Here is a 23,686-nt window from a genome sequence, read left to right as displayed (position 1 = left end):
CTGTTTTCTAAGTTTATATGATGAGGTTTGTTTGCAGTGTTTAAAGGCAGCAACCAAAAATCTTGGCAAAAATTGTAATCTGTTCAGTAAATTGTTTCTAAGAATCGGCCTAAATTACATTTGAAATATTTCATATGCCATCCAAAGCTCTACTGACAAACCACTGTTCTCGTCATTATTGACTCGTAACACTTGTTGAACACAGCTAATATCATCGTGTTGTATGAATGGGAAAATATGGGTACACATCTGCCATCTAGTGGAAGGGCATTTAATTGTTCTCGTAGAACGAATGCTGACATCCCAAGTCTCCGGGAAGTTTCTCCTCCTCTCGGAAGTTCCGGGAGTCTCCCTCATATAGATAGTGGATCTCTAATGCCTGCAAGTCGGATAAAATATACCATATTTTGCGGCTATCCCTAATTAACACGTTAAAATATATATTTTTTTCTCTGACCGGAAAAAGAATGGGGAAACTACAAGCACGTCGCGGATTGTTGACGTCATTATGGTCAGCTGACTTCGACAACCGCGGCTCTTTTCTTTTTGTGGTTGTATTTTGTTGTTTTGGGGATACTTTAGTACTGTCTACACTTTTTCGAAAAAAATATCTTCTACAGTTGAACACTCGAAATGCTTATTTCACTTTTTAATCGTGGGTTCTCTCTCGCAACTTCATAAAGTTGTTCCTCTGCAGAAATGCAGCGGAACACATTGCTTGCCGTTTCACTAATTTTGTGCATCACAGACGCATTTTCTGAATCTTTCGTCATCGATGTTGACGTGAGAAAACCTGTTGCACCTTTAAAACACTTCTGGAAAAGCACTGGTTTCTGGTAAGTAAACAATCATGCCTTTAAATGACTGCAATGGGTGTCGAAGTCTACATTTTTCCACTACTGTGGTACCTGTTTTGTGTTAAACAAGTAGCAAAGTACTTTTAAACAAGGCATCACATATTTGGTAGACGTGCACAATTTAGGAGAATAATATGTGTTAAAGTCAAGTTTTTTTTTGTGTGTGTTACAATATCAGAGATGTATCAAATAACCAATATGTTAAGAAATGTGATAGTTTGAAGTAATGCAGAACTATTCACTTGGAAAATCCCCCTTCAGCTTAAAAAATGGTATCAAAAGGGTCTTTCGCCTTTTTTATGACAGTTGGTCTAATCAATGTTGTTGTTTTTTTAATATGCTGTTTGCAGTCCCCCTCTCCCTCACACTCAGGCAGACCAGTTTGACCTCAGCATTGACCAGCAACAGAACCTTGCCTATGTGGCTTCTGTCCCACATGGAGGGATCCAGCAGGTCAGAATACACTGGATGTTGGAGCTGATCTCTGCCCAGTGAGTGAAACGGCAATTACAGGATGCTCAGACAAGTTTGCGATTATTGATGGTTTTCAGCGGTCGTCTGCTTTTGTGTTTCAGAGATGTTGGAGGACAAACCCGGTACAATTTTACAAAACTGGACCAGTTAATTGATCTCCTATGGATTAATGGACTCCGGCCAGGTACGGTACTTACGACTCTGAGCAAGGCAAGGGTTGTTGTTGTTTTTTCACCTCATACTGATGTTATCTTTCAGGTTTTGAACTGATGGGCAGTGTCTCAAACTACTTCACTGATTTTGAAGACAAAGCTCAAGTGTTCAAATGGAGAAATCTGGTTTATCTCATAGCTAAAAGGTACATTGGTAAGTGAGCGCCAGCTGCCACCTCATTCAATGGAAGATGACAAAGCTCTATGGAAGTTAGAGGCAACCCGCTTTTTTTAAATGTTAACTGTTTACTGTGTTTTACAGAAAAATATGGTCTTGGAAGCGTTTCTCAATGGAACTTTGAAACATGGAACGAGCCCAACAACCATGACTTTGATAATGTCAGCATGTCAATTCAAGGTGGACAACAGTCATTTTTACATAATATAACACATGTCCAGACAATCTGTCATGTCAATTTGTACTGTCATGAAACAGTAATGTTGTCTTTTGTCAGGGTTTCTGAATTATTACGATGCCTGTTCAGAGGGCCTGCGGGCTGCGAGCAAGTTGCTTCGGTTTGGAGGTCCGGGTGACTCCTGTCACTCGCCTCCACGCTCGCCTTACTGCTGGGCCATGCTCCAACACTGCTACAATGGCACCAACTACTTTACTGGAGAAACGGGCATCAGGATCGACTACATTGCCCTGCACAAGAAGGTATCTGGGAGATAACATAAATCCATTTGATCTTTATGGAGCTGTGGTCTTAAATTCAATGTGGGATTGTTTTAGCAGAGGCACAGACAAACTCAGATTCTAGAATTAATCAGAACTTCAGATGTTTGTGTCACAAAACACTGGTGAATATTAGAGAAGTTCCAAAAAATCGATTATTACATGCATCGCGATTCGACACATGATGATTCGATTACGATTCATAAAGGTTCAAAAACGATTATTTTCCCTCATAACCTTATGGCAGCCGCTCGTAGCAGACGGAAATTCAAGACACGTCTACCGCCCGGGCACCGTTAACGGGCGCACGCACGTCATAATGGCTGCTGCTGGTTACTGAGAGAGAGATTTACTCCTTTTTAAAAGACTGGAAAATAAATTAATGTATGAGACAGGAAGGAAGCAGAAGCGCAACCCTGCGCAAGTTATTTTTTAGAGCAAGAGGGGAAGAGAGATAGTTCGTTCCTCCTTGTCTTTCAGATGTGCAGCAGTAGTTTTAAGGCATTTCAATCAAAAAATGTCCTGATTGTGTTGCTAAGACCCGTGTGCATCTGTAAGAGGTGAGTACATGTACTGTACCTGTACTCATACCCTGTACTGTTTAGCCTTTATTGTTGTTGTTTTTGAGATGTTAATAGTTAGCGCCGAGCGCTAAGCTAATTAGCTAATTCGCTAACGTGTATTTCATATGCAGAACGTGTAAAACCATGATTAAGTACAGCGGTAACACTACAAAGATGTGAAATAGTACAGAAATATGTGACAACAAAGTATATTGGTTAAAAGAAGTCTCGTTTCTAAAGACACTTTGTTTCCGGAAAATGTGGAATTCATTCCACCCGTGTAAATTTTATTGTATTGTTGAGAAAAAAAAAGTACTCCCTTTAAAAACGTTAATGATTTTGGAAAAGCAGCTTAATTGCAGCTTTTTGTTCTATCAGCATCTTTCCATCGTTCCTGTTGAACTCATTAATATATTTTAGATAAATAATGGACATAAATTTGTTTGGCTACTGTAGTAATTAGTCATGTACGATGCATCGATAATCGCGATCATCGGCGATACCGTGATCATCGTTCAGTAATCGAATCGTAACGCCCTGAATCGTAATCAAATCGAATCGTGGGGTGCCTAAGATGGCACACCCTTAGTGAATATAGAAGTCCTGATTGAATCCATCCAAAATGCAGATACCTCAGTGTGAGTGGAAAGTAGCTTACGAATGAACTGTTATTGTCAGTAAGCCTATATGCAATACCCATTTTTTATAACCAACAGGTTGGATCTGGTTTTAAGCAGACTTTTCATATTTGTCACTTTCATATTTGACACATGACACATTTTGTGCATTCTTCTGTCTTCCAGGGAGGAGGTTACTCTTTGCCTATCCTTCAGCAGGAGATGCAGACTGTCGATGAGATCCTGAAGCGTTTCCCTCATTTCCGTAGCCGGCCTGTGTTCAATGATGAGGCGGATCCACTGGTGGGCTGGTCCCGACCTCAGGAGTGGAGAGCAGATGTGACCTATGCTGCCATGGCAGTTAAGGTAAGGAGCAAGGCTTAAACCGTGCATGATTATCCCTGGTGCCATTTGTATACAGAGCCCACTGTTTTGTGTGAGCAAACAAAATGGTAAACTGATTTTGTCCTTGAACAGATTATCAGTCAGCATCAGGAATTGCTGTCCGCAAACACTACAATCAACTACACCCTGCTGAGCAACGATAACGCCTTCCTCAGCTACCACCCTCACCCCTTCACTCAGCGCACTCTGACCGCACGCTTTCAAGTCAACAACACTCAACCTCCTCACGTGCAGCTCATCAGGAAGCCTGTCCTCACTGTCATGGGCCTTCTGGCTTTGCTTGGTAACTGACATGTTCGGTTAATGTTCATTTTTACATTGCAGATCTAAGTACTTGCACCACACTTTGAAAATAGTTGTGGTCTAGAAAATTATTGTTTGGATATTCTTGGCCAATATTCAAAATTTAAAACAGTTATTGTACTGTAATAATGAAAACAGTTTGTAATTTATAAAATGTTCCTTAATAAGTAACAGGCAGGTTGTAATTTGTCCTCCAGGTGAGTCCCAGGTCCTGGCACAGGTATTGAACTCCTCAGAAGCCAATAATGTCCACAGTGGCACCTTAGGAGTTCTGGCAAGTACCCACCAGCCCGAAATCCCCAGAGGTTCAGACAGCTGGCAGGCAGCCTTGTTGGTCTACAACAGTGACGATAACCACACATCTGCCAGTACTGATGTTGTCGCTGTGTCACTAAAAGGACTGCAGACACACACAGGTGGTGTGCATGGATGTTGTTTACTCACTTAATTCTGTTTTATATCAGCAAGTAAGCTGTTATTTAAAATCCTGAAGTCCTCTTTGGTTCCCAGGACTGGTATATGTCACCTACCTAATGGACAATAATGTGAGTAACCCATACCAAAAATGGCTGAACATGGGAAGCCCTAACTACCCCACGACAGAGCAGTTCACAAAGCTCAGGAATGCCCAGGTTTGAAGATGGTTATATTTTATTTACACCATATTAAAATTGTGTTTGCATTTAACAGTATGTGAGATGAAACATGAAATAAATGACTAAATCGAGATATGAATATTAGAATATTTTGCCAATAATAACAAAAATACACTGCGTAATTGAAAAAAACAACATGCAGGAACCTCACATTGTTGGACCGCTGCCGGTGCCTAGAGGTGGCACGCTCACTTTGAAAGCAAGACTGCAAATTCCCTCTGTGCTGCTGATACATGTATGTGCCCGACCCAAAGCTGCTCCCAACCAGGTCAGTAGTAGGCTACTGGACAAAAATGCCCAACTGAGTCATTTCTGATGTCAATCTTTACCTTGACATTGCTACCCTTTGCCTTCCAAGGTCAGTGGTTTGCGATTCATCAGGATCACCAAAGGCCAAGTTCTCATTATCTGGTCCGATAGCTGTGTTGATTCCAAGTGGGTGCCTAAACTCAGTCTGGTTTTGTGTATGGAAACAATGGTGGTGTGGATTCCATAAAGCTTTCATTCATTATTTTCAGATGTATTCAGACATTCGAAGTGGAGTTTTCTTCAAGTCAGAAGGGATTCAGCAGGATTAATAGCCACAACACCATTTTTACATCATTTGTTTATTCACCTGGTAAGATGTTTTTGTGCAATTTATACCGCTCAAAAAACGAACTTATGTATTTGGCTGTTTAACTTGTATTTAAAGCAGTGTATTAAATCAAATGAATTAAGCAAAATTTGGGCAGAGGCAAGAAAACCGTAACCCGAGTCTTTAATAAACTTTTTTTTTTTTTTGGACTGTAAGTTTTGCCCCCACCCTTTTTTTTTTTTTTTTTTTTTTTTTTTTGGACTGGGCCTGCGACTTATACTCACGTGCGACTTAAATATAGATTCTGCCAGGCAAAAAATAGCAGTGAGATTGAGAGTTTGGTAAGCAATTTATATTGTGTTGTTTACGCTTTAGTCATTTGAATAACCGTTATATGCTACAGTAACAGATGCTTATTTAAGCCTGTTTTTCTCCATTTTATTGTTATCGCTGTAATGCAGTGCTCCCCAACCACCAGGCTGGGGCCCGGTACCGGTCCGTGGCGCATATGCTACCGGGCCGCATAGAAGTAATACAAATTTTATTAACAACCACTTTGTCCTGTGCCTAATGACACACCAATCTACCTGCCTACTCTATTGATGAGTCTGAGTAGAGATATGCGGACGTCGCCGTCTAGTGGTGGCCGCCATTACTGGGGTGTTTACACACCTTAGTAGCAGCCCAGCGTCATACAGTAAACAGTAACGCTAGCTGCCTAATGCTGGCGGCACACCTCAGCAATGGCGGATGGGTTATTTCCAGTCGTTTTGCTCGGACACCTTAAAGGAAAGAAAATCACAATGTAGACATAATAATAAAACTCAATAGGATGTCATCATAGAAATCAAGTGGCGCTAGCATCTATTGTTTTTTTTTTATAAATATCTATCCATCTTGGGGGGGGAGCGCGAGCACGAAGGACTAGAACAATTAGTTAGGGCCACCAATCAACAAAGAGAGAGCTTCATACCTCGTGGCGAACCGAAATGCTAAAGCCAAGAAACCTTTCAGGATTGGAGAAGAATTTATTATGCCTGCGACCAAGTATATTTGGCATCAGGTTTTAGGAGAGGCGCTGGAAAAAAAAAAAAAGTTGATTCAGCGTCTCGCGAGTTACATTTTCCCTGCACTTAACGTTCGTTTTTAGCCCCGTCGTGTTAATTTAGATTTACTGTATTTTTCTGCTGGTGCGTGAAAAAAAGGCCCACATCACACCGATCCGTGGTGCCAAAAAGATTGGGGACCACTGCTGTAATGCAATGTTTGTTCTTGGTCTCTGATAAAATCAAAGTATCTCCCAAAATTCTATTTCTACTCTACTGCGACTTATGTATTATCTTTTTTCTCAATCCTTCTTGGGCATTTTTGGTTGGTGCGACTTATAGTTCGAAAAATACAGTACCAGGACATAAGTGTAAGCAGTAGGAGATGAGTTATGTTAATAATGTTCTGTTCTTCAGGGGACCAGGAGGTGAGTGGAATTTACAGAATTCGGGCTGTGGACTACTGGGGCAGGCCTGGGATGTACTCACTACCTGAGGAGTATTCAGAGGAGCTTTAGCCATATGTATGTACAGTATTCATTTTAAGCAGTTATATAAAAAATCTGCTATTTTAGCCCACCCATTGCCATGTATTCATAAACTTTGTATTGTTTTTAAATATCAAAGGAGTGATACTTGGAAAGTCTGTTTTGGTTTGTTGTCAATCTTATTTTATTTTTTTAATGAAGTCGTTTTAAAAACACAAGGAACCTTTGTAGTTTTGTAATTATAAAACGTATTCCAGAATGATGAAACGGTACAAATTCCACCCATGATGATGACAATGACATTTCTGTTCAATTCAACAGAATAGACCTTAATACAATTTTTGTTGGCAATTACTTAACATTTTAGCATCATGACAACTGAAACAATGATTACAATTTTAGGTGTAACAGGATTATTCTTGTATCTTGGGTCAGCTTTAATGGAGTGCTGGATTTATTCCCGGCATGATGACTCATGAAGTTCTCAATGGCTGCTGTTTGGGATATGTTTAGCAAGCTCCTGAAGAGAAGGAAAACAAATGGATTATACTCCATACATCCACTTTGCTTGGAACACCTATTATACTGCAAGTCTAAACTCTCTTGTGAACACGTACCGGACTGAAGCACAGGCTGGAACTGCCCTGCCATGCAGATTTCTTCCTGTTTTTGGCGCACGATTCTCTGGATCGGAGGGGGCAGGCCACGGGGGTTGCGGGAGAAGACCAGGGCATAACCGTCCTCGCAGCTTCCATCATCCTTCAGGCTGCGGCAGGCGTAGGTGATGGCATAGTTGTCGTAGTCCGTGTCAATGACCCAGTAATTGTCACCTGGAAAAGCACAGAGGACACATTTATTCATTTCTCGTTCACAAATTCATTTCTCGTTCACAAATTCTCAGTAAAATATTTATTGAGCATACCTCCACTAGAGAGATAGCTGGCAAGTCCCTGGTAGTTCATGAACATCTTGCCTGGACTCTCGGGATTAGGCACAGAGTACTGAGCAGCCATGTCAGCACACACAACCCAGAACCTGAATCATTGTCATTAGAAAAAGTCACATGAGGAAAAAAAGAAAAATACTTTAAACGAGTATGAGCAGTGATTATGACTCACCCGAACAAAGTGACTCTGCCCCGAGAGGAGGCCACCATAGCGCCATCGTCTCCAACAGTGTACTCAGCAGAAATGTTGTCCTGAAGGAACAAACCCTCGGGATCTTTCTTCTGCAGGGCGTACCATTTACCTGCATACTAATGGAAAAAAACATTCTTTTTAACTGGGGTAAAATCTGTAGTGGGAGGTTTGAAGTACAAATACTTGGTTAGATTTCTGTTCTATTTACTCAATAAAACTTAATTTATCTATAATTGCTTCTCCTTACTTTGTCAAAATGCACTTGAGACTTGAAGTGAAAAATATAAGGACATCAGCAAACGGAGGAATGTGAACAAGAGTTGATCTAATAGATTTGGAGAAGCAAAACGTTCCATATCCGACCCCTTAGACTTTTTTTTTTATGTTAAAGAGATGGCATGTTTTTTTGTAATGTGCCATTCTAAACACCAACCACCTGCATTCAAAAAGTATTCATTGAAAACTTTTTTTTTTAAGTTTCTTTTTGTTCTGAAGTACATTAGTCAGTACTTTTTTGTTTTTTATTGAAATACATGAGTTGAATTAGTAACTACTTTTGTCAGATAGTTACCTGTTGATCCACTAAGTAAAAAGTGAGTACATTGCCACTTCAGAGAAATCTACATGTGCTATAAACTTAAAAAAAAAAAAAAGAATAATAATAATGGATGCTCACTCTTTGGGGGTCGAAGTCCTGTTTGACTGTGAAGCTGTCCACTACACAGCTGGCAAGGCTTTGCTCCACGCTGGCCAACAGCAGCATGACCAGGGCGAACATTTGGAAGTCCATCCTAGACCAAAGACAAGTGATCAACATTAGTTTCGTGAAGAAGTAAATTTCTCTAGCTACTCTTCATCTGTGGAGGTCTGTTTGGTCTCCACAAGGCTGCATTGTCTTTCTTACCTTGCAGGTGTATCAGGAAGCTGAGGCAGAAATGTCCAGTTGAGTTGTCAGTCGCAAGTAAGCATTTGCAGCTTTTTATACATGGACCAAGCTCTGACTCAGTTTATTTTCATGCATTGAACCTAAATACAGCTCGTTAATCTACCGTTAATCCATTTAACAAAATCCTCCATCGTAAGCGGGTGAGCATCCACATTCAGCAGCGTATAAGCTTTATGTAATTGTTTGCAGTGCTACATAATAACATACATAATTGTTGGTGTTCTGGGGTGGGGTGAGCTGTCTGGTCCTCCGGGCATGTGTCCACACTCCAATGTGGTTTATTCTGGGCATGCAGGTTGCATAGAAATAGTACCATTGCTACACTAATTTATGGTAGTTACTGCACTCTTTGTCTATATATGTACAACTTGTTTCTTCAGGCAGCACAATGGACTAATGGGTAGCAATGTTTTAAATAGCTGCCACAGCCTACCAGCCTGGAGTTTGCATGCCCTCCTTGTGCAAATCATTCTCACGTGTCTCGTCATTGATGAGACCATATGGACGAGTGGAATAAAACTGATGAGGATAATCTAAAGATTAAATTATCGGAAGTAACTTTGTTATGTCAGCTGCAGGTGTTCATGTGTGACAACACTTGATTAGTTAAGTAACGTCTACAAGTATATATACATGCAGGTGAAGCCTATATCCACGGCAGACATTTTTTCAGGTACAGTGTTATGGTTTCTAACTATATGATAGTACAGTGAATTATAAGTAGTTGAATGCCTGGTTTTTAAATCAGAAATAATGGAATTTGCTGAAATTTTAGCATGAATTGAAAATGATCCATCACTTCATAAAGAGAATCTGTTTAAAACAGGACGCTGTTTAAATACCTATTTTAATTGAAACAGAAATCTAACAGCAGTAAATCAACTTTATAGGATGATCACAAATGGTCACTTGAAAGCAACTGCTAATTTTGACTTCACTGAGCACTAAATTTGGCCAACTAATAGCAGCATGCTATTGTTGGTAACCGCCACAGACACATTAGGTAAGGCTGAATGCTGGCTTGGCCTGATCCAGTAGAGGACGCACATGTTAGGCGGTCATGACCTCACGTTGTCTGCATCAATGTCAGGTCACTGTCGTCGGAGACCATGTAGCGTATTTTACAGATTTCTGGGGCAATTTTCACCCGCTCAATGTTTCTCTGCAACCATTCCGAAGTAAACAAGCAACTTCAAATGAGATCAGGTATGCCACTTTGTATTTATTCAAGAGAATTATGTATCTGTGAGCACATTGTCGTCTTGTATGTACAAATTCAAATTAAGAACTGCCATTATTGTTGAGTAGAGCATCTGTAGTTCAATTAAGTAACATGTCATAAAGGATGGGGAAAACAATAGAGTGGGTGGGTTTTAACCACATCAACAATCGAGAGTTCAAAGGCCCTTTGTATACATAATTACTAAGAACAGCAGGAGTGGGAAACCAAGAAAAATAAATTATTCCTAAACAAAAGTAGTTATCCGCAACATGGAAGCATTTGCATGGTTGAGCACCAACGTGTTATTCCACAACGGCCAAGGAGAAGGACTTAGGAACTGGACTTCGAAGTGAAGGTTTATTTCAGAATAGTGTCTTCATTTGCTGTAATTGAAGAGAAGAATACTGTTAGTTAAGTATATTTACAAGCAGAACATTAAACAGTGACAGCAGTTGGGTTTTACTAAAAAAATTTTTAGTGCTGCAACGATTAACTCGAGTAATTCGATGAGAAAAAAGCGTTGCATCAAAGTTTTCTGCTTTGAGTATTTAATTAGTTACATTCGAATGGTTTATTTTGAAAGTGTTTCCAGTTTTATTGATTTGGTTGGATACACTGCCCTCTAGTGGCAACGGTGACTATGACATAACTCATTTAATATGGCTGAGTCTAGCTGCTCCCTGGCAAGACCAACATAAGGTATGTTTTTGAGTCAGTTTTTTTTTATGCATTCATAATTTATAGGTATATTTAGCCATTTTTTGGGGGGGGGTATGTGTTTGAACAATTTGTTAAGCGCAATGTAAAAAAACAGAATTTTATAGTATTTAAACTAGAGGACTTTTGCTATGCAAGTTAGCCAATTGTTCTTTTGTTGTACTTAGATCCTCATTTATGTTTTGATACCGTTTGAGGCTCAGCTCAGATATTTATTTTTTCTATTTTTTAATGACAGTGTAATTCTGCATATTTTGAAGAAACATTGGTAATTTTTAGGGCTGTCAAAATTATCGCGTTAACGGGCGGTAATTAATTTTTTTAAATTAATAACGTTAAAATCTTTGACGCAATTAACGCACATGCCCCGCACAAACAGATTAAAATGACAGCACAGTGCCATTGGCCACTTGTTACTTGTGTTTTTTGGTGTTTTGTCACCCTCTGCTGGCACTTGGGTGCGATTATTGACATCAACAATGGCGAGCTACTAGTTTATTTTTTGATTGAAAATTTTACAAATTTTATTAAAATGAAAACATTAAGAGGGGTTTTAATGTAAAATTTCTATAACTTGTACTAACATTTATCTTTTAAGAACTACAAGTTTTTTCTATCCATGGATTGCTTTAACAGAATGTTAATAATGTTGATACCATCTTGTTGATTTATAGTTATAATCAACAAATACAGTACTTATGTACAATATGTTGAATGTATATATCCGTCTTGCGTATTATCTTTCCATTCCAACAATAATTTAGAGAAAAATATGGCATATTTTATAGATGGTTTGAATTGCGATTAATTACGATTAATTAATTTTTAAGCTGTAATTAACTCGATTAAAAATTTTAATCGTTTGACAGCCCTAGTAATATTATTTTGTATTTGCATTTAATGTCTTGTCAAGCCTTTGTTTTAGTCTGCAACGCATTAAATATTCCTAATCCGATTACTTGATTATTCAAACTAACTAGTGGATAAATTAATCAACTCATAAAATAATCGATAACTGCAGCCTTCAACCTTTTTTTTTTTTTTTTTTTTCAGTTAAGCATGCCTTAAACATGTCAGACACACTTGATTACCTTCTGCTAGCTGCTTGGCAATGCGTTCCTTCTCCTCACGGGCCTTTTTCTCTTCCTCTTCAATCCTCCTCTCCTCAGCTGCAATTGGCTTCAAATTTTCTGAAGAGGGACGGCGTGCATTTCAAATAGGTCAGGAATGTCTAAAATCATGCCCCGAGGAATCGGTGGTCAAGCACGACAACTCACCATATCTCCTCTTGCCATAAAAGATGCCAGCAATCAAAGCTGAATACCTGGCAGTCTGGAATACCAAACATAAATAAACAAATTGGGAAGTCAGGAGGGCATTTTGACACTAGTTTCTGAACTCTGCATCGCCAAAAACTAACCAATTGGGCACATTTAAAGATTGTTCATACACGGCAAACGCTATCCGTGGACCGCAGTGGGCCGAGCATTGATAAACAATTGTATGACCAAAAGCTGCTGCGATCAATTGATGATGAGACAAATGTGTTCCGAAGACTTTTAAGTCGGGTTGTGTAGGAATGCTGTTGTACCTCCGTCGTATACTGAGGACCCCCGTGTCGGTTCTAAAAGGGGATAACTTCACCTTACTCCTTATTTAAGTACAGGACAGGACAGCACAACAGAACAAGTTTGCCATCACGTTAATATTGTTTTAGGTCAACGTTGCAATGATCCATTGTGACTTTGGCTGTCATAGAGCGAGATCGAAACATAGCAGAGCCACTATTAGCTAGCTGGCGCATTAGCCCGGTCACTGCGCGCTGCTATTAAGGTATGATCTAAGGGAAATATCATTTACGTAAAGAATCAATATCGTCATGTAAACACTTTTAAGTGGGGAAACAAACCTTAATCAATGGAGACACTGCAACCGGAGGAGCCATGGTTTAACAACAGAGGTGACTTTACCGCCGCAGTGGATTGTGGGAGCCTGGCCTCAGTTCTTCTTTAAGCGTGGATGAGCAAAGACTTGACATTGTAACATAGTGCCACCTTCTGGACGTTGTCAAAAAGAAGTAGCAACGCAACCTGACCAGGTTTAATTTATTCCGTTACCAAACTCGCCACTTAATTTACAAACGTACAAATTCCCTTTTCCCAATGCATTTTCATTACATTTGAATAAAAAAATAAAAATAACAAGATATTAAAATGAAAACGTGATTCGCTTGGTTATAAATAAGCCAATTCACAAAGTCACACCAAATTATATAGAATCATAATTCATTTATTGTCAGTGAGAAAGAAGCACAACAAAATTGGAATTTTAAAAAAGCAGCAGATCTCACGGACATTCAACTGAAGAACTGACGAGGACGTATGCTTGGTCTCAATATTGGTAGGGACAAAATAACAGCATACCGTGCATCTACACTTTTTGCTGGGGACGGGACATTAATAAGACCAAACAGATTGGGTGAACGGCGGTCAGAGCTACATTTCTCACCAATAAGAACCTAATTAATTGAAAGGCTAAATGATTAATGCAAAATAAATCTGTATTATACTAACTTTCACACTGCAAATTTACAGTATAACGTCTTAATCTGAAAATTTTTCTTAAATCTAGTCGAATAATTTTCTTCATCTTGTTTTGAGTTTTAAAGGCTAGTTAACAGATTAATGCATCAGGTAATTCCACGTAAATATTATTATTTGTTCTCATAGAGCCCATACATCTAAAAGTCGGTCATTTTCCACCTAAATCAAGAAAAAAAAAATGCTTTCAAATAATGTTTTGAACAATATTCTTGAATTAAGAACATTTCTGATAAATAAGTTTGGTTTTTTAAGATTGAAGGAATCTGACCTTCTAGCCAGACCGCCGCGATCTCGCCAGCCGGAACGCTGACGCAGCTCCAACGACCCGGGTCGGCAGGATCCCAGCAATCCGGCCAGAAGGGCAACCTCCGCACTTTCACCTTAGTCTTAACCCTTTGTACTGACTCCATTTTGAACGGTTTAAAGAAGGCTCACCCAGAGCAAGTTGACAATTTATTCGGGTCGACAGCGAGCAATAGAAAGGCGAAACAGACTCAGGCGTCTGGTCATATGTTCAGGACTGTCCGGGAGAACTGATTGCGAGAGTTGGTGCGTCAATCTTTTTTTTTTTGTTTGTTTGGGGTTTTTTTTTTGTTTGTGTGTTTGTTTGTTTGTTTTTTGTTTTTGTTTGACACTGAGAATGGAAGTCTAAGTGCCCGGATAGTCTGAACAGTTTTAATGTTTCACATTGAGAGTCTGACATACTCCCATTCTGATCACTCAACATACCTCGTTTATTATGACAAAGCAGCGGACAGGATGGGGTTATGGGGGAACAGAAGAAAAGAAACACAAGAGAAGAAAGAAAAACACAAACTACAACAAGAAATACATTGAACATCAAGACCAATTACTAATATGTTGGTGCTATCGTCAGCTAGATGTATTTCCGGTTGACACTATGTGGGGGGGCCTGTTGACCATGGAAAGAGGGGGACGGGGGTGGGGGAGTCTATAGGCTAAATGATTGAAAGGGGTAGAGTGTACACAAATCAGCTCTGTGAACTAGAACCCAGTAATCGTGTGAATCCCTTGTGAGTGTAAGCCCATTGGCGACCAACCCTACGCCGCCCTATCGCCAATCCCGGCACCGTGACCCCCCCCCACCCGAGCACGCCCTATCACATCCAGCTGCAGACGAGCGGAGACGCCACGCGGGCGCCAACCCAGGGCCACGGCCCCCACCCAGCCAGCCCGGAGTGAGAGGGAAGGCGGGCGGGGGCTGGGGGTCAAGCGCAGCCCATCCCTCCTCCCGCAGCCCAGCAAAGGAGCCATCGTCCCCCCCCCCGGGATCCAGGGTGGTCCCCCGGGCCGCCCGCGCACCCATCAACCGGCCTTCAGGGATGGCAAGAGGGGACGCACCACCAACCCCACAACTACCCCCACCTGGACCACGAGCCACAGCCGCAGCCACCTAACCGGCACGGCACGCCACGGGACCCCCAGAGGCCCTCACCAAGCCCAGGGCAGGGTCCCCCGCCGGTGCAGGCAACACCCACCCGATACACCGGCGCCCAGCCAGTCAGAGAAGAGAGGGGAAGGCGGAGGCAGGAGAACGCCGAGGAACCGCCACGGGGCGACGCAAGATCGGAGCATCAATCTTGCTCATGACGCACATGTTAGGCTTCCGTGATAAGAAGGCGTCGTATAACTTTTATGCCCGATATTCTGCTTGTTTTCCTTAAACTATGGTATAAGTGCTATTTATTTTATATTGTGTGTGTTAGAGTAATGCAAACAGTTAGACGGTGCCTACGAGAAAAGGCACTACAGTATCTCATTCAAGATTAGATATACAAACCTTTTGCTTAAAATAAGTCTTTAAGCTTATTTTCAGCTAGCTATTTTTCTTATTTCAAGAAATCTGAGTAAAATTTACTTGAAGCACTGGAAGATAATTTCACTTATTTACACTGAAAACGGGATTTATTTATTTATTTATTTATTTATTTTCCAGTTTTAAGGAGGTAGGTTTTTGCAGTGCATATGTATTGGTTCAGGTGATACACTGTTAGATTCAAAACTTTTTTTTTCAAAAGCTACTAAAGAAACATTTTGAAGACTTCCAAGAATAAATGTCTGGATTTTATTTAAAAAACTAAATTACATTATTTGAACACAAATAATATAACATACACAAGAAATACAAACTTATTAATCATCTCGTAAGTATCCAGGAATGCAAAAAATAACACTTGTCTTAATACCACTCATAATTGTCTGTTTAAATAAATTAAATATAGCAAAAAAAAAAAATCATAGTCAGGGAATAACTAAAATAAATAATGGAGCCTTCCTTCAGGAGAAACACTATTGTTTTTGTCCACAAGCACAGCCAAACTTAACAAAAAATGAAAGCTCCTTTGGGTTGCTTTAAGACCAAATAAGCAAAATAAAAATGAAAACTGGGGAGAAGGGAGTAAACCTTGGTTCACTACATTTCTTACAGCTTAACAGAGTTCACTGTATTTCTCACAGTTTAATTAACGTTAACATAGTAGAAAACACATACAGGAGGACACTTCTCCTAAGCAGTTTCCCACTCAGGTTAGCAAGTTCACACAGTTTAATGTAATGGTAATGCTAAACTGTGATGCAGGTCGGACTTTCAGTAGCAAAATTAGTGGTGTGTTTCCCACCTTCACAACAATGACTTTTCACATTACTTATAGCGGCTGCTGGCTGAAAAAAATAATTCTAATATCCGTCCTCTTCGAAGCGGGCGGAGGAGGCGGCATGTCGACATGTAACGTAATTCTGTACTGTGAGAGAGTGTGCGTGTGTGTGGAGAGGATTGGGGGTCAACTCATCAGCCAGTCTAACGTGCATTTGAGGAAAAAAAAAACATGGACTGGCTCATTCAGCAAGTAAAAAAGGGGTAAATGTAAGTCTGAAAATAATTCACTTATTAACGGTAGGGTCAATTCTATCGTTACAACATATGGGAAGACAAGCTAAATGACCTATATAACTGAACACATTATATAATGCAAAGAAGGTTGCTTAAAAGTTGGTGGGGACAATTTGAGCATCGTGAAAAGTCGGTTTTGTCCCTACCGTCCCTATGCAAACCTACACCCTTGTGTCAAACAATGATAAATATATTCATTCATCTTCTGAACCGCTGAACCTCGCTGGGGTGCTAGAGCCTATCCCATGTAACAAATACATTGCTGACAAATTTAACGATTGTTTTGTCTCTATTGGTAGCAGCATCTCTAGTAAAATCAGTCAGCCTCAAAATGCCTCCTTTAGAGACTGTTTATCAGGCAACTACCTGGGCTCATTTTTTCTGAATCCAACTAATTGTGGTGGAGTACATAAAATAATCATGAATATGAAGAAGTCAAACTCAGCTGGAGCAGATGGAATATCCAATAAAATTCTGAAAAGTATCTCCAACATTATCACTGCACCTCTAACCCACTGCATCAATCTGTCTTTGCTCTCTGGAGTGGTGCCCCAAATCGCAAAAATTGCACGAATCATACCAATCTTTAAATCTGGGAATAAAAATGATCTGAGCAATTACCAGCCAATATCAGTTCTGCCTAACCTCTCGAAGGTTTTAGAAAGAGTAGTCCACAACAAACTCAATAACTATCTAGACAAACTAAACATCATTGTCCCATCACAATATGGATTCAGAAAAGAAAATACTACATATATGGCAGTACTTGACTTAACAGAAAAAGTCTATGATGCAATCGACAAAGGTGACTTTGGAGTTGGCATTTTTTTTAGACCTATCCAAAGCATTCGACACCATTAACACTGAAATACTCATCAATAAACTGCAGCGTTATGGGATTAGAGGCCTAGCACTAGACTGGTTCCGTAGTTATCTGTCTGGACGACATCAGTATGTCAACATTAACAATTCTAAATCATCATACAAACTCATCAAACATGGAATCCCCCAGGGCTACATCTTAGAGCCGCTCCTCTTCAACCTGTATATTAATGATTTTGTTAATTCCACATCCGTTTTACATAAGGTAATATTTGCTGATGATACAAATTTGTTTTTTTCCCATAAAAATCCAACTGCACTAGAGCAAATCATAAATAATGAATTAAAGAAAATAGACACATGGTTGAAATGTAATAAACTATCTCTAAATATCAATAAAACAAATTACATTGTGTTTCGCTCCCATAAAAAACAAGCCACTAAACAAATCTGCCTAAATATAAACGGAGAAAACATTGAAAGTGGCGACTCTACAAAATTTTTGGGAGTCCGTATTGATGAGTGCCTTAATTTTAGAAAACATATTGATGATCTTACAAATAAACTGGCAAAATATGCTGCTCTTTTCTTTAAATTGAGACACTATCTCCCACTCTCTGCACTTCTCATTTTGTATAAATCTTTATTTGAACCACACTTACAATACTGTAATGTCATATGGTGCAACACATATCCAACTTATATAAAAAAGCTTGAAATACTACAGAAAAAAGTTAAACGTGCCCTGACATGGTCTGAGTTTAATGCTCCAACTAAAATAATTTTTCACCGCCACCACCTTCTGAGGCTTAAAGACCACAACTATTACCAAAATGCGTGTGTAATGTATCAGACTATCTATAGGCTACAGTATAAATTAGGTGACCTCATCCCAGTCTGTACTCCTCAACACACATATACTACCAGAAGAAAACATCAAATCACAGGGGAAAAACGAAGGCTAAAGTGTACAAGCTTTAGCATTGTGTGCAAAGGACCACAGATTTGGAATGAACTGGACGAAACACTTAAAATGTCACATTCCATCTCCATCTTTAAGAAAAAACTCAAAACTCATCTCCTAGCAATGTATAAATAACATGCTGATTCTTTGAATAACACTACTGGTGTCTCATATCAAATCCAACGTAACCAAAATTTTGAAATTATCCACAGTTAATTGTATGTGTGTGTATGTGTGTGTGTGTGTCCGTGTGAGTGCGAATGTGTGTGTGTGTGCGTGTGTGTGTGTGTTGTCTAACTGGGCCCCTGCTAAAAGCTTTGAATAGCTTCTTTGGAGTGTCCTATTCGCCCATCTTAACATGTGAACTGCTAGCGTATGATCATGTACTGTATTTGATGATGTGCGAATAAACTGCAACTGATTTAGAAATACTGTAAATGATTAAGGGCAAAAGAGCGAAATATAGATGAAATTGCAATAATTGCTTTTTGGGAGCAGGTAAAGAGGACAATAATTATTTTTTTAATGGCTATTATTGCTCTTTCATGCCATGTTTTCTTTCTGATTTTTTTCACTATAATAATGACAGATTTGGCTGTGCAATGACAGTGTAGTGTTGTTTTTTAAAGAGTTACTTTGTTTCAAAATAGTTATAATAACAAAATTAAATATTGATAAATCCTTATGATTCTCCCAACAATAGAAAATTAATCTGCCCTGAGGTTTTTATCCAGCATTTGGTATTCTATCTGCATCTATTCAGGTTTCTTAAGGCAGCAAAGTTTTAAAAATTGTCTTGAGTGTAATAAAAATTGTTCTGGACAAATATCCCAAAGGTATTATTGTATGCAATTTCTTTAGTCTGCATGGCGGTGGCCTATTCCAAAGCAGTCGTTGAGCTTCTGTGCTGACCTCTTGGCGAACCTCACTTTCCCTCGATTCTTCAGGGAGGCTGTGTACTGGTTGGACTTCAGTTTGGAGTAGTAGTCTGAGAACTTGTTGAAGAGAATGGAAATGGGCAAACCATTGAGGATGATTCCAAAAGCAATACAGATGAAAGCAAACAGACGGCCCAGGATGGTCTCTGGGTAAACATCGCCATAGCCCACCGTCGAGATGCTGACCTGCCAGGGATATCAGGGAGAGCAGTCAAGATTATAATGAGAAAATGAAACCATTTTGACTAACGTCTGCTGATTGTTTTATGGTATGCTTTGTGATAAGTTGACGATACGATACGATACGAAAGTCAAGTATGACAATATATTGACACAATTTCCAAATTTTTCGCAATTAGAAAAAGTTATTTGATATGTGTTAAAAAGAAAAAAAACATGTCTCTTCTACACCTCCTTTTGATTTGATTTTATCATAAGTTACTTTCAGAAGACAGCTTAATTCAGTGGTTCTCAAAGTGTGGTACAAGTGCCACCTGTGGTACGAGAGCTGTCTCTAGTGGTACGCAAAAGATGAATGAAATTTTCAAAAAACATTTTTTTGATCCAGTACAGTGGATATAATGGTTAACTTGTTAAGTACATTTCTAATGTATTTAACTTAAGCTACGTAATTTTAACATTTAAGGTTTGAGCACTGTTTCTTTTCAAATATTTAGAAACAACTTCTCGGTGTAGTATGATTGAACTTCAATCCTTAAATACATTACATTCGCTGCACCGTCATTGGCAGCAATTGAGTTCATGTTGGCCCTGATGGTGGTACTAGGAGAGAAACAATGCCTTAATTCATCCATTTTAAGGTGTAGATCAAAACTGGTCACGATTCAATCACCGCTGCAATTGTGACTTTACGCATACTGTACTTACAGATGCCCACCACCATGCATGAGGAATGCTGGTGAAGTTTGTTTGCGGCATGTCATGTTCCACAGTGTACACCATAGCTGAAAAGCTGAAGATCCCCATGGCGATGAAGAGGAATAGGCAGCCGACTTGTTGGTAGCACTGTCGCAGAGTGAAGCCGAATGCCCGCAAGCCTGTGGAGTGTCGCGCTAGCTTCAGGATGCGAAAGATTCGCATCAGTCTCATAATACGCAGGACTTGCCCGAGTTTTCCAACCTGCCCCACAGCTTGTATGTCAGCCTCATGCTTCATGTAGTTTTCCTTGTTGTCAAAGAATTCCAGGATGGCCTGGAGGTACTGAGGCAGAATAGCAATCAGGTCCACAGTGTTGAGCACACTTCTGCTGAAGGCTTTGAGGTCAGGGGTGGATACCAGACGTAGCAGATACTCCATGGTGAAGAAGGCAATGCACAGTGATTCTACATACTCCCAGTAGGTCTTACCACTGAGCTGCCCCATGTGAGCTCTGTACTGCATCTCCTCCACTGTGTTCAATGTCATGGCAACAAGTGAGATCAGGACGAACAGACTGGAGGTCACTGCCATTAGCTTGGCCTTGACTGAAGAAAATGGCTTTTCCATTAAGTTCCAGATAGCTCGCCGCCTCTGGCCCATGAACATGTCTTGGAAGAGTGCTTCATTCTCCTCGATCTCCACCTCAGCTTCCAGCTCTCGCTGGATCTTCAGCTGTTCGTTCAGCTCGTCCTGTCTCTCTTCGAAGGAGATTCGGCAGCAACGGTGGGTGTTCTTGATCCTCACTCCCCAGTAGTTGATCTCCTCCAGAAAGTTGCGGGGGCATAGTTCGTCCTTGATCCACAATACGCCAGTGCGGTAGAAATTAAAGATGCTGTGAAAGATATCAGGGTCTCTGTCAAAGAAGAACTCATTGCTGGTCACATTAAAGTCGTCACATAGGTCCAGTTTCATATTGTGGTCGGTGTAAGTGGCCAGTCGTCCAATTCTGGTCTTGGGGTACCTGGCTGCCATCTTGTAGGCAATTTGGAAGGGCGTCCCACCTACATTGATGTTGATAGTATAATTCTTGGATGGGGAAATCTGTCTGGAGATGCCATGCTGGGCATCATCTTCTTCATCTTCGTATTCGGCATAGATGTCATAGATGTCTTTGCTCAGCTCTTGCAAAGAGTTCCATGTCCTCACGCAGCTCTCCTTTGCTGATGGATAAACAATCTCCGAAGATCTTCGATTAACGTCAGAACCTTTAACTTTGTAGTTGGGGAAGAGACTTTGTCTCCTGTTGAAGAATCCTAACACCTTGCCGGTGCTCCCCATTTCAGACAGAGGCTACCAGCATTGGTTCTATCTACCCGTAATACTCTTTTACCTAAGCATGGAGGATGTGAGCAACATGCCTCATGGCCCCATTAATGTTGCTGACTGAGAGGATCCATGTACTTACAGGACATCTAAATACTATTATCCCCTGCTGATCTCCCAGACTGCGATAATGTGAACAGGGTTCGTATCTCAATAACTACCTCATTAATGCCTCCTTCTATGTAAAGTATCTTTCATGCAATTGGTTGATGGTGCCGGCGTTCCTGTTTAATATAGGTGACATAAAGAAATCCATGTTAGGAGAAGTTTGCGGTCCTTCCATATCAGACAAAGACATTTAAAGGCTCTTGTTGTTAGATTTATCACATGCAATGTCAAGGCATTTAATGGCAGTCAATGTTCAGGCATTATTTATCATTCATAGTCAGTCACTCGGTTAGAAAACTTAATCTTGGGTTCATACTTTAACCCAATGCAGGGTTTACATTTCTCGTGAACTGAGAAAGACTGTGGATGCGGATCAAGGTATTAAGCCCTGGTCTATACGTAAATGGAAGGGGAGGGGGATGCTGCATTGTTCAGCTTAAAATCGAGCAAAGGCCTTTGTAGCTTAATCTATTGTTTTTGCCTACAACGCATCATACTGGACAGCATGTGTGTACTGTAGAACATGTCTACTTCACTTGTTCTTTGTGTGCTTGTGTAAGTTTTCTCTGGTTATGCAAGCTTCTGCCAACTCCCTCAAAACATGGATGTTAAGTTAATTAAAAATATTTAACTGTCCAGTAGGAGTGTGAATATTTTTTTCTTATTTCTGCCCTGGGATTTGTTGACTACCAGTCCAGGGTGGCCCCTGTGCCTCACCCAAAATCAGAACCTCACTTGTAATCCTAGTGAGGACAACTGCTGAAGACAGTTTATGGACGGAAATATCATGTTGTTATTCAGGTGTCTGTTTAAAAAAAAAACAAAAAAAACTTGATACTCTGGAAAATGTGTGAATAATCCATGCATAGCACTTTTTGGCTCCCCTCCTCTATCACCTGTTCTATCCGCGCCAATACGCCATGTAATCGCTTTCACGACCCTATTAGCGAGACGTCTTATTTTGCTTAAGTGGAAACATGCACTTCCCCCATCATATAACAGTTGGCTCAGGGGCTCTGACTCCTTTTAAGTTAGAAAAGATAAGATTTTCACTTTCTGGTAGGGAGAATATCTTCCACAAAACCTGGCAGCCCTTCAGCGACTACATGGATGGAGTAATAATCTCCACAGAGAGCAACTAGAGGCCCTGCACCACCCCCTCCCCGTTTAATTTCATTTTATTAAGTTTTTCATAATATTCATGCCTACCTATTGTATTATGGAACGCTTGAATAGCGTACCACACGTAACACGTGCTCATTAATATTCATGACGTTAGCAACTGTTGCTAGGGGGGTCAAAGTCACGTTTGTCCCTCATGGTAGATGCATGTAAATAGTGTACAAACGAGATGTTTACTGAGCTAAACCTACCAATTCTGTCCGAAAATGATGTCCCTGGTGCCAAATTCACTTGTAAAGATTTGGAAGAACATACAAATGTTCGGTTAAACAGATGGGTTGAGTGTCGAGGGCTGAAAAAGACAGGAAAAAGAGCTGACCTGATCCAGAGCTATCTTTTACCACCATATGCCCCGTCTTTCTTGTATACAATATCCTCTCGTTGTCTTACGTCTCTGATCGTTCTTGGGGGTAATTTATATTACTATTTTTGTGTAGCGATCGCAAATCCTACTAAGTGACAGCCAATGAACACTTAATTTTTTCATTAATAACAAATCTTAATTCTATTAATTTATTTACACTCCCTCCTTACTAAGGTTGTTTCTTTACAACAGAAAAGGTAAAGCTGATAAATGCAGAGCTAATCTGTAGGCATGAACAGGCTTACTACAAAAAGACCGGGGCCAAACATGGCTAGTTTATTTAAATATCCGTATTTTAGAAAAATAGGCCTACATAATTGTTGATATATATATATAAATAACATTTTATTTTTTTCAGGTCATTCATTGTCAGACATAAGCAGCACGGCAAAACACCAAGCTGAAAAATAAGTAAAAATATCAAAATGGCTTACCTGTTTTTGGAAGACAATGGATCAAAATTGTCATCTGTAGGACCATGGCCCCCAACAAAATGTTTACTGCATATGAAGGTGAATAGCTTTACCTTGCTGGTGTTAAACTGGTCTTTTGGACGTCCACACAAGTTGATCCATTTTTCACATTTTTCCCTCTGAGATTTTGGCTTCAGGAAACGTATGAAGAAAACATCCTT

The 23,686-nt window shown here is 40.0% G+C and overlaps 4 protein-coding genes across 5 annotated transcripts; 1 reads left to right on the top strand and 3 right to left on the bottom strand.

The window, feature by feature from the left end:
• Nucleotides 1-505: 505 nt before the first annotated feature.
• On the top strand, nucleotides 506-8,192 carry idua (alpha-L-iduronidase). 2 transcript variants are annotated; one of them, XM_057832991.1, is made up of 14 exons: nucleotides 506-836; nucleotides 1,208-1,348; nucleotides 1,433-1,515; nucleotides 1,590-1,697; nucleotides 1,806-1,901; nucleotides 1,999-2,201; nucleotides 3,586-3,765; nucleotides 3,877-4,087; nucleotides 4,305-4,523; nucleotides 4,618-4,739; nucleotides 4,906-5,031; nucleotides 5,122-5,198; nucleotides 5,282-5,382; nucleotides 6,804-8,192. In XM_057832991.1, exons 1-14 carry the CDS (start codon nucleotides 700-702, stop codon nucleotides 6,902-6,904), a joined length of 1,905 nt encoding a protein of 634 aa, XP_057688974.1. In that variant the 5' UTR covers nucleotides 506-699; the 3' UTR covers nucleotides 6,905-8,192. The 2 variants fall into 2 exon arrangements, with proteins under 2 accessions (XP_057688974.1, XP_057688975.1); XM_057832992.1 differs by lacking the exon at nucleotides 506-836 and having other exon boundaries at nucleotides 1,210-1,348; nucleotides 1,435-1,515.
• Nucleotides 6,684-9,021, bottom strand: LOC130913982 (purpurin-like). Its single transcript, XM_057832993.1, has 6 exons — nucleotides 8,918-9,021; nucleotides 8,690-8,804; nucleotides 7,993-8,129; nucleotides 7,797-7,909; nucleotides 7,492-7,704; nucleotides 6,684-7,394 (listed from the first exon to the last, which is right to left on the bottom strand). Exons 2-6 carry the CDS (start codon nucleotides 8,801-8,803, stop codon nucleotides 7,384-7,386), a joined length of 588 nt encoding a protein of 195 aa, XP_057688976.1. The 5' UTR covers nucleotide 8,804; nucleotides 8,918-9,021; the 3' UTR covers nucleotides 6,684-7,383.
• Nucleotides 9,022-10,161: 1,140 nt separating this feature from the next.
• Nucleotides 10,162-12,937, bottom strand: atp5meb (ATP synthase membrane subunit eb). Its single transcript, XM_057832994.1, has 4 exons — nucleotides 12,808-12,937; nucleotides 12,176-12,230; nucleotides 11,990-12,088; nucleotides 10,162-10,564 (listed from the first exon to the last, which is right to left on the bottom strand). The coding sequence occupies exons 1-4, from the start codon at nucleotides 12,841-12,843 to the stop codon at nucleotides 10,539-10,541; spliced, it is 216 nt and encodes a 71-aa protein (XP_057688977.1). The 5' UTR covers nucleotides 12,844-12,937; the 3' UTR covers nucleotides 10,162-10,538.
• Nucleotides 12,938-15,124: 2,187 nt separating this feature from the next.
• Nucleotides 15,125-21,445, bottom strand: LOC130912864 (potassium voltage-gated channel subfamily V member 2-like). The gene is made up of 2 exons (XM_057830959.1): nucleotides 20,025-21,445; nucleotides 15,125-19,322 (listed from the first exon to the last, which is right to left on the bottom strand). The coding sequence occupies exons 1-2, from the start codon at nucleotides 21,351-21,353 to the stop codon at nucleotides 19,056-19,058; spliced, it is 1,596 nt and encodes a 531-aa protein (XP_057686942.1). The 5' UTR covers nucleotides 21,354-21,445; the 3' UTR covers nucleotides 15,125-19,055.
• Between the last annotated feature and the right edge of the window lie 2,241 nt (nucleotides 21,446-23,686).

This window comes from Corythoichthys intestinalis, chromosome 3 (genome assembly GCF_030265065.1).
Source record: "Corythoichthys intestinalis isolate RoL2023-P3 chromosome 3, ASM3026506v1, whole genome shotgun sequence".
Taxonomy (NCBI): Eukaryota; Metazoa; Chordata; class Actinopteri; order Syngnathiformes; family Syngnathidae; genus Corythoichthys; species Corythoichthys intestinalis.
Note: the sequence above shows the minus strand (reverse complement) of the source record. Positions and strands in the feature narration are given on the sequence as shown.